Raw genomic sequence first — 16,784 nt, forward strand, 5'->3', positions numbered from 1 at the left:
TGTACTAACAGATCCCACCACATCCACAAGCAATTTAACATACCTCTCGCAAGATAATTTAAGGATTTTGTCATTTATTTTCTATATTCTGTTTCCAAACCAGGTGCATTTGTCTGTCAACTCTAAAGCCTCAAAATTTGATGTTTTATGTATGTTCACATTTTGGACCAATGTGATCTCACTGTAGGCTTGTTTGTAACTTTTTGTGATACTTCTGTATCTTGTTCTTGGCTTGTCCTCAGTACTGAAGTAGTCCACAATTCCCAGCATGCTCTGGACATTTGTGTTGCTCTCCAAAGTTAATGATGCTGCGATCTAGATTTGCCCCTCAGGACAACCAAGGGACTCTTTTTTGTTTAAATGATATATATTATGATTATAGCTAAACTTATTAAACTTACGAGCTCAGTAAATCACACAATGACATTTCACACAGTTTGTGATATTCTAAGCTATAAAATGAAAAACGGCTTCACTCACCCTGAATTTATACTGCGTGCTTCTTTTCAGGCCCTCTACAGTACATGTCAAGTTTTCTCCAGTGTACTTTGGGTGAAACTCTGTTCCCTGCAGAAAATGACATAAACCTGAATCTTAGTGACCTTAAGTTATCATTAACACCACAGCAAGTAGCACTGGTAAAAGAATCCATTGTTCTGATTACAGTTCCACGTCATGATTTTTTTAATTCTTTTATTTTTTTTCAAGAGAGTAAGCCATCAATAACTGGTTCTATAGTATTAAACCAAAATATTACTGTTTTTTTCAGTGACATTTGAATGTTTTTTTTTTATAAATATACTGGTGTACAGTAATTCTCATGAGTGTTGCATATACATTAGGAACAATATGAATGCAAAAGAAAGACCTTTGAATATGTGTTGTCTTGGTGAATCAATTAAATTATTTGATTCAAGTATTTCTTCCATCCAAATTAATGACCAGTTTCTAAATTCCAAATGCAACCAAATGGCATTGGGTTCAAGTATGTTGAATTGTAGTATGTTATTTCATGTTATAACTGATGACACTGTCTTCTAAATGACATACAATGTCCTCCTCCTGGATCTCCAGCGTGTATGTGACAGGTTCCTCTGCGGTGCAGCCATCTGGGCGGCTCCACTCCAGCGTGATCCATGTGATGCCCGCACGCACCAGCCGAGGAGCATGAGGCAGGTGGGGCAGACTTCCAGTTGTGTAGAAGACCTCCTCAGGACTAAAGCCACTGACAAACAAAAGAAGAAAGAGAAAACATTCAGAATTACATTAATATGCGTGTATGCATACACACATATATACATATACATATATACATATACATATATATATACATACACATACACATATACATATATATATACACATATACATATATATATACACATATACATATATATACACATATATATATATATATACACACATATACATATATATATATATATATATATATATATATACACATATACATATATATACACATATACATACATATACACATATACATACATATATATATATATATATATATATATATATATATATATATATATATATATATATATATATATATATATATATATATATATATATATATATATATATACACACACACACACATACACAAATATACATGCATACAAAAAGCGGCCAGGAATAGTGTGTTTTTAGTTTTTTGGTTATCCGTCAAGAAGAATGTATAAATGTGTTTTGTATAAACTTTGCAGAAGAAGTGTGTTCATTTGCATCCCTCTCAGGTCAGACACTTTAATTGAGTTTATTTTTAAACACCGCTCCAATATGAATAAACTTCCAGGCTGATTTAAGGAATTTAAATAGTTTTCCTCTCCTCTCAATAGCGGCTTTAAATCTAGTTTCTTCCAATTAACTGGTTGTGACAAGTATACTAGAGTCCTCAGTATTTACTGTGTGTAGGAGAGTGTCTATAACTACCACTGGGGAAAAGGATATATTAAATGAGCTTCTCTCAGTTAAGGAAGTAATAAAAAAATATCCTCCTCAGACTGGGCAATAGGTGGTTTGCTGGAGGTGGAGTCTCATATTTCAGCATATTGCTTCACTCTCTGAATGCGTCTCTGGTATTAATGTCAGGAGATGGAGGAGACGAGGTATGGCGCTGCATTCAGAGTGATTACCATCTTCCCTCAACAACTTCATTTCTGCCCACTAGACCAAACATATATATTCTCATTATTCTGTTGATTGGTGTGAGGGTCAATTGGCTTTCCCTACTAATCAAGTTGTTTCTTTTTTATAAATATAAATTATTTACAATTTTTTATTTTGGCATAAATATTTTTTTCAATGTGTGGAAAAAATACATAGCTGGTGAAATGGAGAAGTAGAAAAGAGTGAGAGCGAAAGAGAAAGACAGAGCACTCCAATGGCCGTCTGTTCTCCTGAATCAAGGTGACTTTATGGCTTTCCTCCTCCATTAAGACTTGAGGGATGGTGATACGATGAGATTACAGAGGGATAATGGTATTGTTCTGTCACACACTGGATTTAATAATATGCATCCTGTACAGCAACCCATAGAAAGAGCCTTATTATCCTCATATTACCTCCTAACATAGTTGGTCAAACAATGTTTAAATATTTGCCTTTATCCCACTTTGCACACAATCCATACTAAAAAGTATGTAACATTAAAGTTATTGTGTTTCAGTGTATTTAAATGCTTTGTGTAAGCCTAGAAAGTGTTTATGCATGTAATTCTGCAGTGATACCTCATTCCTATGTCGTTGCGTGCTGCCACTCGAAACGTGTAGGCCATGGCTGGACACAGATGTGTGAGTTTGTAGTGCCTTTGGCTTCCGAAGTAACATTCTCTGAAAATGTTGTTCTTTTTGCCCTAATAGATGAAGTAGATGATTAACACATACATTTCAGTCACTACACTGCATAAAATCACTGAAGCCATTCAGCTTCTGTAATGATGGTTGGAGTGAGAAAAAGTGTGTTGTGGTCTGTGAAGGATGCAGAGACATCACTCAGATATGAATCTTTAAATAGAGTGAATGTGAAGAGGGCTTATGTCAAAAAGACATCATTAGTGTTCAAAATGTTTAAATGCAGTTCATCCAGAAGGCCCTTTTACTCAAAATGTGAAAAGAAATTAAATGGTAATAATGAAAAACTTCATGAAGCCTTTCTTGTGAACCAAAAAAATAAATTAAAAAAAGCAATACCTCATCCCACTCTAAAAGGTAACTGGTGATTTTTGATCCATTATCGACTGGTGCCTGAGAGGACAGACATAAAAAGAAAAAAATTATTAAATTAAAGTGTTTTAATAACAGAAATTTAAGGCTTTGTGTCAAAAAAAAAAAAAAAAAAGATTAAGTTTGCAATAATGACTGCATTCTTGTATTCTCTTCCTGACCTCTTTGGATTTAAAGTAAATGGGGTCGAGGAGTCGATTCCATTGACTCTTACGGTAGGAGTCAGAGTCAAATCCAAAAAAAAAAAACAGGAATCGAACACCCCTATCTTAAAGGATTAGTTCACTTTTAAAAAAAACTTTTGCTGATAATTTACTCACCCCCATGTCATCCAAGATGTCCATGTCTTTCTTTCTTCAGTCGAAAAGAAATTAAGGTTTTTGATGAAAACATTTCTCCATATAATGAACTTCAATGGGGCCCAAACGGTTCAAGGTCCAAATGACAGTTTCAGTGCAGCTTCAAGGGCTTTAAACGATACCAGACGATGAATAAGGGTCTTATCTAGCGAAACGATCGGTCATTTCAAAAATAAATTAAAAAGTTTAAGTTTTATAAGCAAAAATGCTCGCCTTGCTCTGTTCTGTGATGCGCGTTCGTGACGTCACGTAATACGCAATGACGTGGAAAAGGTCACGGTTGACTTAGGCGGAAGTACCGAGTCAGTAGGCTTTTTAATATTAAAACACCCAGGATACGCACACGAAATGGGCATTTTAAACGATAAACTGACACAAAGACATTTGAATATGTGTATATGGTCCTCCTTCCGCACATTTGTAAACACTGACTCGGTACTTCCACCTAAGTCTTTTAAACGTTTTTATTTTTGAAATGACCGATCGTTTCGCCCTTTGAAGCTGCACTGAAACTGTCATTTTGACCTTGAACCGTTTGGGTCCCAATGAAGTCCATTATATGGAGAAATGTTTTCATCAATCAAATTTCTTTTCAACTGAAGAAAGAAAGACATGAACATCTTGGATGACATGGGGGTGAGTAAATTATCAGCAAAAGTTTTTTTAAAAGTGAACTAATCCTTTAATAAGAACAATCCCTACTATTTCAGTCAATCATTAACTCACACTTACATTATTCCAAAACCTTTATGAGTTTCTTTATTATGCTGAACACATAAAGAGAAAGCACAGCATCCACGTTTATATTTGTTGTACAATGAACGTAATTGGTGATTAGGGGCAGTTGAACTATAAAAGGACCAAAAGAAAAAACACTGACATGTCCATACATCTTGTGTGCTATATAATCTATACTCACATGCACATTGGTCTTCTTGTTTTCTAATTCAGCATTAATAATTAAGAAATGTTTCTTGACCACCAAATCAGCATATTAGAATGATTTCCGAAGTATCATGTGATACTAAGACTGAAGTAATGATGCTGAAAATTTGCCAACACTGAAATACATTACATTTAATATAAATATATTAAAATACAAAGCAGTTATAATAGTTACAGTTGTAATAGTATTTCACAGTACTGTATTTTTGATCAAATAAGTGCAGTCTTGCTGAGCATAAGAAGCTAAAATTTAGTGTCATGTAGACTAGGGTGCTTTCTGCATTTTTTGTGGCCCCTGGTCATCATTAACAGTCACTGTACAGAAAAGTGTAGCGTGATCTTTTTCTTCACCCCCTTTTATGTTCCACAGAAGAAAGAAAGTTATATAGGGTTGAAGAAAAACGTGAGGGTCAGTAAATGATGACAATTTTCATTTTTGGATGAACTCCCTTACTTGATCTCTTTAATACTTTAATAAGAAGAATGGAACATCTTCTTTGAATCTACCAGGTTCATTAGACTTGCAAAAAGTTTTCACCTGCAATAAAACTTCACAAACTTTAAGCTAAAATGTACTTTGAGTGAAGAATTGATATCTGATATCTGATGCATGGGAAACTACCTGGCTATGGCTTTAACTTCCATACTAGTGCGTGATAAACAGTGCTCTCACCTTCCACTGCAGGGTGAGCGTGCTCTTTGTGCGGTGGGATAGTTTAGGGGGCAGCGGGCAGTCTGGGGTACTGCTGTGGGTGGTGAAAGCCCCCACCTCAGAGCACGAACCCTTCACAGAATTGCTCACAGCGTTCACTCTGAGAAAGACAAACACACATAAATTTAGTGGCATAGTCAATTCAGTCACCTATACTGCATTTACAGCAGGGAAAAACTTTTGCTTCACAGCAGATCGCTTAAGGGAGAAATTTAGTTCATTCAAGGTGCTTTTTAATCACTCATCGAACTCATGACCTTGGCATACCTAGTGGCATTTAAGTTGCAAGAAGAAAAGCACATTTGGGCCTTGTTCAATACTTTAATACACTACAATTAGAAGTTCAATGCATTTTCTGATTGAGTGCGCATTGCTTTTACAATGCCGGGAAATTGCTTTTAAAAAAAAGATGAGCTAATAAAAAAAATAATATCTTAAAAGTACAGCACTCCACTCATTGCTTATTCCGGTGCTGGTAAAGGTGGGACAAAAATCATCTAGACACACATGACATTTCCAAACAGGTCACAGAGTTATAAAGAGCAAAAAATAGTAACTCTTAGGAACAAACAGGGTGTTCAGGGTCACATCTATCTGTAGAGATGAAGAGTCTCCCAACATCCCTTAATCAGAACATATATTCAGTTCCAAGTTCAGCTGCTGCCAGGGGTCAAAGGTTGACTGAAAACCCAGCAGACAATTTCAATGCGTTTTAATGAGGATCCAGGCAAACCGACCTCCAGCACTGGATTTTCCACTAACAAGAACTCCCGATGACAACAGACCAACAGCGCCTTTTCGCGGCAGCAAAGATTACATCAATGTGGGCTTGAAAGGTTCTTTGAGGAACAGTACATGCATCATATTTAATCTTGACCTTTCCAGCCCTATGATGCACGGCACTTTCTGCTCAATTAATCACAGGTAACAGGCAGACCATTAGAGAGACATTTAGGTAGAGCTGAGGTCATTAGAGAAAATTGGAAGTTAAAAATGATGACTAATATTCCATTAACGTTAACTTTGATTATATACTGTATATAAAGAAGACTGCAGATAATTGGATCACTGTAATGACAACACTGATCACCCAAAATAACATGAATTTTTGTGACAATGGGCTCTAATCACAGTAACGGTTTGAGCTACTCGAACCTCATGGCAGATTGCAAGAAATAAAGTTGAGAGCTACACTTACCTTACATGGTAGTCTGTTGCTGGTCGGAGATCTTTTAAATTGCATTCCAACTCCTCTCCACTGAAAGGACACACATACATGATGGTTAAATGGATGCCAGCAATAGAGTTGTGGTGTTCAAAGCACAAAATTGACTTTCATAAGAGATGTTGCTCAGTTACTGAGCACAACTGCTCAAGGGACAAACTGTGATTGCTTTTGCCTTGATAGATTTTAGGGTTTCCAGTGACCATTTTTCCTTGCAGTGTGACTATATTTTGTCAGAGGTCGCTTTAGTGCAACTCCAAAATTGCCCCATTCTTTTAGATTATGCGCTGTCATTTTCTTTTTGAGAGTGGAAAACAACAAAAGGAAAAAACTCAAAAGTGGGCTGGAATGGCGCTACCCGACCGAGAGGCCAAATTGAAAGGCGAAGCACAAACCAATTTTAAACACAGTACCAGTAGTGTGTCCCATTTAAATTGGAAACATTTCTGTTACATAAGCCTCTATGGAAACAGCAAATGATTTTAATATGCAAGTTAAAACCATATTAAACATCCACAATGGTGCAGTGAAGAAAAACTGATTTATGCACAAAAGCAAATTAGAAACTGTATTAACAAGGGAATTTTAGCACAAATGTTCCAAGCAAAGACCAAGCAATTTTGTAGGGTTTTTTTTTTATTTTAATATTTTTATGAGGTTTGCTGTGCTATTTTTGTAAACTTAACTGTTAACTTAAAATTGACATATTTGGATACAGTTTAAAGCCCTGATTTGTGAGATTTTAATTGACAACAAATACACATAAAAAAATGAATTATGAACTCAAAATATCACTTTACCATGATATGTTTGTGGAAAACACGTGTTTTTTTTTCAGGGTTGTTTGATAAATACAAAATACAAAAGAACAGCATATTTACTGAATAAAAAGTATTAACTTATTAAAAACAACAACTTTTGAACAGTAAAATAATATAAAGTAAGATTTCACCAGCACCACTGCTCTCATATTTTAAGCCTGAAGCTTTGAGTCGTGCTTTGAGACTCATGCTTCAAAGCGGTGATGACAGGGTGTTAGGGGTCTGATTATCTTTCCTGTCTACTCTCTGGATATTGAATCATACACGTCCCGATGGGAGAACAGCCTGGATCCAATGATTCTTTCTGCTCAATGGATGATATATTCATGTCCAACTTGCTCCCTTGTGGTGAACACTGCTAATTTATAAGAACATAAAGACTTCTCAAGGACCCTGAGTGGACTACACAGCTCCTCTGTGATTATACTCTGGTCTATCTTACCTATAGATGACGCGGGTACTGGCCGTTACGACCCTTGTCTGAGAGAGCGACCTCGTAGATGCAGGTTAAGGGGTGTCCGTTACTGTGCCTGTCTCTGTTCTGAAGGCCTGCTGGTGGAGCCCAGGCCAGTCGCGCTGTCCGGGCCTGGATATTAAAAACCTGTTGATAAACACAGAACAAACAGCATCAAGAATCTGAAACTACTAAGCAAAAACTTTCTGATATAATATTTTTAAGTACAAATATTTAATTTTGTATCCCAATTAATATTATTATAATGCAGAACATACAACTATACAAAACTACTTCAAGTTAACCACCACCACACAAATGTGCAGGACAAACAAATCACTATCATAAACTAAGATTATGAATTCAACAAAAGTGAATGACATTTTAAAAACAACCCAGAACTCAGTGATTTTCTCAAAAGGAGCGTTCAGATGTTGCTGCAAAGAGCGCCAGTAAACCAGCCAAATCCAATTTAAGACAAAAATTTGAAGGAGCAAGTAATTTTGAAGAGAGTTTGGGGGTTTGTCATTTCAGTATGAGGTTAGCATTCAGCTAAAACCATTCATTTGCTAAACCTACCAAGATTATAGACCTACAGACAAAAAGTAGTAGCCTAAAAATAAATTTGGATGAATAAACAAGCGAAAAAGATGTCCACCATGTAAGGTACGAAATGACTCAAGTCTTTATATTTTTACAAGTTTCTAGGGTGATTTATGTTGTTCGAGCATAAAACAAAACAAACTTTCCTTAACTTTTAACCACCGACATTTTACCACAGGCTAATGCTAACTCGCATCCGAGCTTAAGGCCTATGGTCTGCACAGCTTTATACCTCTGCAAGGCCAACTATTTTTGTGTCAAACACAGAACCGAAAGAGACAGTGCGGCTATAACTCCTCTGTTAACAGGTAATTCAACGTAACACGGTGTATGAGGGTATAACGTTGACATGAATGAGCTGCAAACGTCACACGCTAGCTTCAGTCAGGCAGAAGCAATCTAACACCAGAACCAAACAGCTCTCAAATACAATCTATCCTGCAGGTGAAAGTATGTCCGCGGATAAGCTATGGTTGTTGCCTCTCAGATGTGCACAGCTGGCATTGCCATTGGTAATTTTGAAGCTACAGCAATATGTTCTCAATAAATTGGCTGCCATCAGACCCAGCTTTCTCACACTTTAGTCACTTTAACACCTTCACCAAGTGAAAAGCTCAGAGACCTATACCATTTTGTTGTTGTTGTTGTTGTTAATGTTAAGTCTTTTCTTGTGACTCATTCATAAAGTTCATGGTGAGGACACTCAGCAGGAAGTTACGCTGTGTCTTGCCACAAATGAAATTTAGCATATGACCTTAGAAGCCCTTAGGGTGACATGTTTTGTGAAAGTGCCACCTACTGTCATGTATAAAAGTCGTACATTATGTCATAAATATCATCTTGCCTCATTAGTTTGGATCATGACTCAATCCTGAACAGTAGTAGAGAACATGGGATGTTGGGAACAACACCTGCCACTGAAAATCAGACATACAAAAGGAACTGGCCAGAGTCTGTAGTATTCAGAGACTTTCTGTTTTGTGTTTTGCTGGGAGAGCTACACCAGCTGAATTCAAGTTCATGAAGAACTTGCTTTTGCAGAGATGAGGATGAGGGCAAATTGAAGTCCATTACTTCCAGTCCCGCACAGCCCTCCAGAATGCCTCATCTTGAGACACATTAAGCCACAGACGTTTTTCAGCCTCCCTGCATCCATCATGGTATATTCCTTCTGTGTCCTTGCATTTTACATCACATTTTCTTCCATTAATGGAACTGCTGGTATTTTTATTGTATTTATTTATTTGCATGTACATTCAAAAGTTTGGGGCCAGTATGATTTTTAAATGTATGAAAGATGTCTCGCTCGCAAAAGCTGCATTTATTTGATCAAAAATACAATAAAACAGTCATATTATTTCAATTTAAAATAACTTTAAATATATTTTCAAATGTAATTTATTCCTGTGATGGCAAAGCTGAATTTTCAGCACCCATTACTCCAGTCACATGATCCTTCAGAAATCATTCTAATATGCTGATTTGCTGCTTAACAAACTACTCTTACTATTATCAATGTTGAAAACAGATGCATTTTTCAAGATTTTTTAATAAATAGAAAGTAAAACAAAAAAAAACATTTTTATTTAAATTACAATGCAAACGTTTTTACTGCAAATTTTGTTCAATTTAAAGTTTACTTGCTGAAGAATGCAAGTATTCATTTCTTTGAGATTTTTTTTTACAAAATGCATTGTAGAAAGTACTGCTACTACTCAATGTCAAAAGTCAAGTTTTGCTCAAATGTAATACATAGACAATGATATAGTTTTCAGACACAGACAGTCAGAAAGGGAAACAGATGCCTGAATTTAATTTTTGTCCTTATTAAACATACTAAAAATATAATCTGTCTGTCTAGACTATTTGTTTGCAGTGTTAACACGCTGATTTTCTTCTAAACTGCCTTAATGTCACTAATATTATAATAATGTGGGATTAATACAAATGAGACAGCTGTTCAAATATCACAAACAAATGCATGCAAACTAAAACAAAACAGAAAAGATGACTGATGGGCTAGTTTCACTTATGGATTATCACTTAAAGTGACAGGGTGTCCTCAGATACTCCTGAACTAAACAACAGAAATAGCAGTAGGCTGATTGAACAGATGGGAAAAGAACTGAGCAAAACATATCTGTCAGAAAACATTGTTTTCACCCAGTCAACCACTGCTTGACAGTGGACCATAAAAATAAAACTAAATGCTGCCACTATGTGGCTGCAAAGGGAACAGTTTGGAATTGTTAAAAGATCTGAAAAGATCACCGTGACTTTTACCAAATGTCCTCCTTATGACATATTCAAATTAATTCATTAACCATGTTGTGTTGTTTTTATGAGTGCTTACATTTGCAGCCTGTACTTTCCTTTGGCCAATAAAGGACATCATGTTTATTTCATAACATTAACCATTAGTATTTTTCACTTGTAAGGTTTTTAACTCATATTAACTGGATATTCCAGACCCACCTGTGGTTTTTCCATTCCCGAGAGAACATCCTGAAGTCTCTTTGCTTCTGAATCGTGATCTGTAGGCAAGAGAAAGTGGAGAAGAGAAAGAAAAACAAAAGGGTGTTATTCCATTATGAATCAGCAGGGGTCAGTTTTAAGTTAGAAACTGAACAAGAGATTAAAGCATAAAGTCTTAAAGGGGTAGTTCACCCAAAAATAAAGAATATTCTGTCATGTTGTTCCAAACCCAAATGACAACTTTTATTTCTCATTTTTAAGGTGGACTATTCCTATAACCACTAGCACATTTTCTGGTTCTTGGACTTCTCTGAAGACGATTTGAGGAGAAAAGTTTGCACAAGGCATTGGAAAACTTTCCAGGAGTGCAGAGGAGCCTGCAGACCCCACTGAAAGAGTGCTGGCACAGCGGACACATGAGCAGTCGGGAGCTTGTGCTTCTAAATCTCAATACTGAATCACGTCTCTAACTCGTACGTAACTCCCATGCCAAATTGAAATCCGCACAAGGAAAAAATGCTCAATTACCTCATGTTCCCAAGGCCGGATTAGCTCACTTAAGCTACCAGATCATCAGCGACAGACAGTCTGACAGAATACCTTTAAATCTTTACTGCCTTGTGTGGTTATACACACACACACACACACACACACACACAAGCACAACTGCCCATAACCCCTGATTTATCATTTCTACAGTGGACCCAAACACACAGGATCCACCTGAGCCTCCATAAGAGTGGACTCTTAAATTAAACTCTTGCTTGATTTCACTCTCTGGATGTTAAGTGTTGTAAATCAGTGCATACGGAGGATTTCATGTGTGTGGCCTCCTCTTATCTATAAAATTCTCTTCTTTTGATAAAAGGTTTACTGAAGTGAGAGTGGATTATATAGCACTTAGTGCTGATGTAATTCACCTGCTGAGAAACTACTGACATTTGCCTCCACTTTCTGAGTTTCCTTTTCTAGAGTGTCAGTATGAATAGTTCGATCCTAAAAGTATGTGTTTAAATGGGCAGTTGACACCGACTGCAGAGTGTCATTATTTAAATCTAAAACTATTTTAAAAAGCCTTTTTTACAAATTATTTTATAATTTAGGGTTCCCACACTTTTGAATCAGGGGTTTTCCATGAGCTTTGCAGTTGTTTGTGATTACTGGGTAAGGATTTTTTTTTTAAAGCATACTTTAACAGACACTGCCGAGTTGACTTTTTGCATGAGCTACCAATTTTTAAAATAATTACATGATACATATTGAATACATTTCTTCAAGACAATATTCCTTTGTCTAAGACCATATTTAAAGGCCCTCCTATCCAGGTGTACAAATAAAACAAACTAAAAATATTATGCCAGTTTTATAATGTATATATTAAGCCTTTATTTCTTGAAATTTTGATGATTATGGCTTACAGATAATAAAAACTCTAAATTCAGTGTCTCAGAAAATCTGAATATTACATAAGATCAATCAAAAAAAAAGGATGTCAGACTTCTGAAAATACAAATGAGTCTGTCAACGGGCTATCTTCATTTCTATGCACTCAATACTTGGTTGGGCCTCCTTTTGCATGAAATACTGCATCAATGTGGCGTGGCATGGAGGCAATCAGCCTGTGGCACTGCTCAGGTGTAATGGAAGCCCAGATTGCTTTGATAGTGGCCTTCAGGTCATCTGCATTGTTGGGTCTGGTGTCTCTCCTCTTCCTCTTGACAATACCCTATAGACTCTCTATGGGGTTCAGGTCAGACGAGTTGGCCAGTCAATCACAGTAACACCATGGTCATTTAACCAGCTTTTGGTACCTTTGGCAGTGTGGGTAGGTACCAAGTCCTGCTGGAAAATGAAATCAGCATCTCCATAAAGCTTGTCAGCAGAAGGAAGCATGAAGTGCTCTAAGATTTCAGGTAGATGGCTGCGTTGACTATGGACTTCAGAAAACACAGTGGACCAACACCAGCAGATGACATGGCAGCCCAAATCATCACTGTCTGTGGAAACTTCACACTGGACTTCAAGCAACATGGATTCTGTGCCTCTCCACTTTTCTTCCAGACTCTGGGACCTTGATTTCCAAATGAAATGCAAAATTTACTTTTATTTGAAAAGAGGACTTTGGACCACTGAGCAACAGTCCAGTTCTTTTTCTCCACAGATGTACCTGTATTAATCTTTTTACAGAAATGTTACAATTTTACATTTCATGAGTCTTTCTATAGTCTTCATATTAATAATAAGACTACATGAAATGGTGATAATTTGCCCAGTCACAGCAATGATAATATAATAAACAGTCAAACTAAAAACGAAACCGGTTCACAGACACATTATTTGTCATCCACCCAAACACACTACATGAGTATGATTGATGTGTGTATTTATTTCTAGAGCAGAGAGCACACTGGGAGTTCACAGCGCCTCTGGGCCTTCATGAGTCACAGCAACAGTGATGTCATACACAATCACCTTAACATGACCCCGGGAGGTAGGAGCAGGGAACGCTGCCTTCCCCAAGAGACAGAAATCTTACTAATGCTGTGTGCATGTGTGTGGGTGACAAATTGAGTTATTACTGAGAAGTGATGAGTAATTGTGCAGATGTGGAAGAATATGAGGCCGTCTTCCTCTTGCCATTAACAGAGTACTCATTTAAATTCACCCTAACACGAAAGATGGAGTCATCTGTCACAGTCTATGCGAGAATGGTGTTTTGTTGCTTTTAGTCCATATGTGTTAGCTTTGAGATCATCCATTTAGTACAGCAAACATATCCTTTACTACACTGTTTTTTTGTTCAAGCAAATGTCTCCTGAATGAGAATGTCCCCAATACAACCTGCAACTAACTAGCAAGTAGCAAATCATGGTACATGGCTAACATAACTAAATTCAATTTATAAAAAAAGAGGATGTTAACAAGTCCTACTAAAACTTCCTATTTTAAAAGGAAATACATCAACACCGGAAAGAACATGGGCTCATTATGTAGTTTTCCTAGGGTCTCCGTAGGGGATTGACTACCTGTTCATCACCTCCACAATCAAACTAGTCATTAGGTTCACTTCCTGTGTGTCCATCCTCTCCTCTCCTTCCGCTCCTGCCCTCAGAGGGAACCTCTTTCAGTTGTGCTCCTGCCAAGTTCAGCACTCGACATTCCAAAGCTTCACGTCTGTTTCTCACGCATGCAGTCTCCACAGGGAGCCGTAGAGTCGAGGAAAGCTGCTCACTCTCGGTCTCGCCCTCCTGCCACGTTCTGAATAACTGCTGCTTCACAATATATAAATGAAAATAAATAGAGGAAGAGAAGATGACGGAAGAGGAAGAAAGAAACAAACATTTCCCATTTTAAAAGTAGAGCTGTCTAATTCTAATCTGCATGATGCTGAATTATTTCATTTCCTTCTTTCTAGTGTCTCTCTGGATATCTGGGGTGGACAGGAGTTTCTGCGTTCAATTATAGGCTAAGGTCAAAGATGGGAGAGTGGAAGGGGGGGGGGGGGGGGGGGGGGTAAAGAATGTGAAAAGAGGACTAAAAGTGAATATAAATGACAGAAAGGGAAGAAAGTGAAATAGAAAAGGGAAAAGAAAATTTGACCAAAGCCAACTGAGGAGAGGTGTGTTATTGCCTTTCTAAACAACTGGACTCTGCAATTAGGTTTTTTTTACATTTCCAGATGACAAACAAAACCCTGCACACCCTCAGAGACAAACTACTGCTCAAAAAAAAACAAAAGACAAAACACAAAACAAATCAGAAACAAAGCAATGCAAAAAAAAAAAAAACACGACCAGGAACAAACCAAAACGAAAAAAAAAAAAAAAAAAATACAAAAAAAGAAAAAAAACCAAAACAAAACCAAACCAAAACTAAACAAAAAAACAAACACCAGAAACAAAAATTAATAAAAAAATATATTTTATATGATGTATGTTTTACATCATACATTTTTATAATTTTTTTACACAGGTTTCGGCTGTCAATAAAGAACAATTATTTTTGCCCCCTGATGGTGTAGTAACAGGATCTACCAGCAGGGGCTAACTAGACCATGCTACCAGCCAAGCCCTGAACCATCGCTATTTGCTAACAAACAATCATAATACCCTAGCAACCGCATAGTAACATGCTAAAAACACTCTGAACACCTTAGCAACCCTCTTGGATTGCTCACATGGTTAATAACCTGAAGGTCAAAGGTTATAAAGGTTATGACCGAAATAAGTCAAGTCAAGTCAAGTCTGCTTTATTGTCAATTCTTCCACATGTACAGCACATACATACAGAGAATTGAAATTGCGTTACCCTCAGACCCTTGGTGTAAACAGTTAACATTAAACACGTTCAAATACAGATAATACGGGTTAAACATATGTACATACAACTCTATAGCTATACAAGTAAGGACATTGTAGAAAAAAATAAAGAAATAGATAAAGTGGCATAAGGCGCATGGCAGATAGTGCAAACCAGTTAAATAAAAACAAAACTGTGCAGATATATTTGTAGTGCAAAAAGAGCTTATCAATCTGAGAACATTGTAGAAAAAAAAAAAAAAGATAGAGAAAGTGACATAAGGCACATGGCAGAATAGATGGAGTGCAAACCAGTTAAATAAACCAAAACTGTGCAGATATGTGTAGTGCAAAAAGAGCTTGTCAGTCTGAGGACATTGTAGAAAAATAAAAAAAAAGATAGATAAAGTGACATAAGGCACATGGCAGAATAGATGGAGTGCAAACCAGTTAAATAAAACAAAAACTGTGCAGATATGCGTGTAGTGCAAAAAGAGCTTGTCAGTCTGTTAAATTGACAGGAGAACAGTCTTTTTATGAGACTATCCGATGAGGTAGTGATCAGTCCAATGCTGCACAAGTGAGAGGTGCTGGTCACAATTTGTAAGTAGGTGGGGGTGGCTGGTCCTGGGGGTGTGGGGAGCCGTGGGGGGGGGGTCTCATAGTGTCAGAGTTCAGTGTTGTATGGGGTAAGAAGAGGGGAGGGGGGGCAGGGACGGGAGGGAGTTCAGCTTCCTGACAGCCTGATGTATGAAGCTGTCCTTCAGTCTGCTGGTCCTCGCCTGGAGACTCCGCAGTCTCCTCCCTGATGGCAGCAGACTGAAGAAGCTGTGTGTCGGGTGGGTGGGATCACCTGCAATGCGGAGGGCTTTGCGGGTGAGACGGGTGCTGTAAATGTCCTGGAGGGAGGGGAGAGAGACACCAACGATCTTCTCAGCTGCTCTCACTATTCGCTGAAGTGACTTGCGGCAGGATGCGTTGCAAGCGCCATACCACACAGTGATGCAGCTGGTTAGGATGCTCTCGATGGTGCCTCTGTAGAAGGTGCACATGATGGGGGTCGGGGCTCTGGCTCTTCTGAGTTTGCGGAGGAAGTAGAGACGCTGCTGTGCTTTCTTGGCCAGTGCTACAGTGTTGTTAGTCCAGGAGAGGTCCTCTGTGATGTGCACACCCAGGAACTTGGTGCTGCTCACTCTCTCCACAGTCGCACCATTGATGGTCAGAGGGGCATGCTGAGTGTGTACTCTCCTGAAGTCAACAACAATCTCCTTCGTCTTCTCCACATTCAGAGAGAGATTGTTGTCACTGCACCACCCGGCCAGGCGGCTCACCTCGCTCCTGTAGTTTGTCTCATCTCTGTTGCTGATGAGACCCACCACAGTTGTGTCATCCGCAAACTTAATGAACAGGTTAGAGTTGTGTGACGGTGTGCAGTCGTGGGTCAGCAGAGTGAAGAGGAGGGGGCTGAGCACACATCCTTGGGGGGCCCCAGTGTTCAGTGTGATGGTGCTGGATGTGTTACTGCCAACCCGTACTGCTTGAGGTCTCCCGGTCAGGAAGTCCAACAGCCAGTTGCACAGAGAGGTGTTGAGCCCCAGCTGGACCAGTTTGTGCGTGAGCTGTTGAGGGATGATTGTGTTGAATGCT

At 38.0% G+C, this 16,784-nt stretch overlaps 1 protein-coding gene across 1 annotated transcript in view; it reads right to left on the minus strand.

The window, feature by feature from the left end:
- The window catches only part of LOC306881302 (fibronectin type III domain-containing protein 3B-like), a 156,676-nt gene that overhangs the window by 41,501 nt on the left and 98,391 nt on the right, over nt 1-16,784 (minus strand). Inside the window, 9 exon segments of the mRNA XM_079435320.1 lie at nt 481-567; nt 1,051-1,225; nt 2,751-2,875; nt 3,213-3,266; nt 5,223-5,361; nt 6,460-6,519; nt 7,750-7,763; nt 7,765-7,908; nt 10,840-10,898. Coding sequence (XP_079291446.1) covers nt 481-567; nt 1,051-1,225; nt 2,751-2,875; nt 3,213-3,266; nt 5,223-5,361; nt 6,460-6,519; nt 7,750-7,763; nt 7,765-7,908; nt 10,840-10,898 — 857 coding nt within the window.

This window comes from Barbus barbus (genome assembly GCF_936440315.1).
Source record: "Barbus barbus genome assembly, chromosome: 15".
NCBI lineage: Eukaryota > Metazoa > Chordata > Actinopteri > Cypriniformes > Cyprinidae > Barbus > Barbus barbus.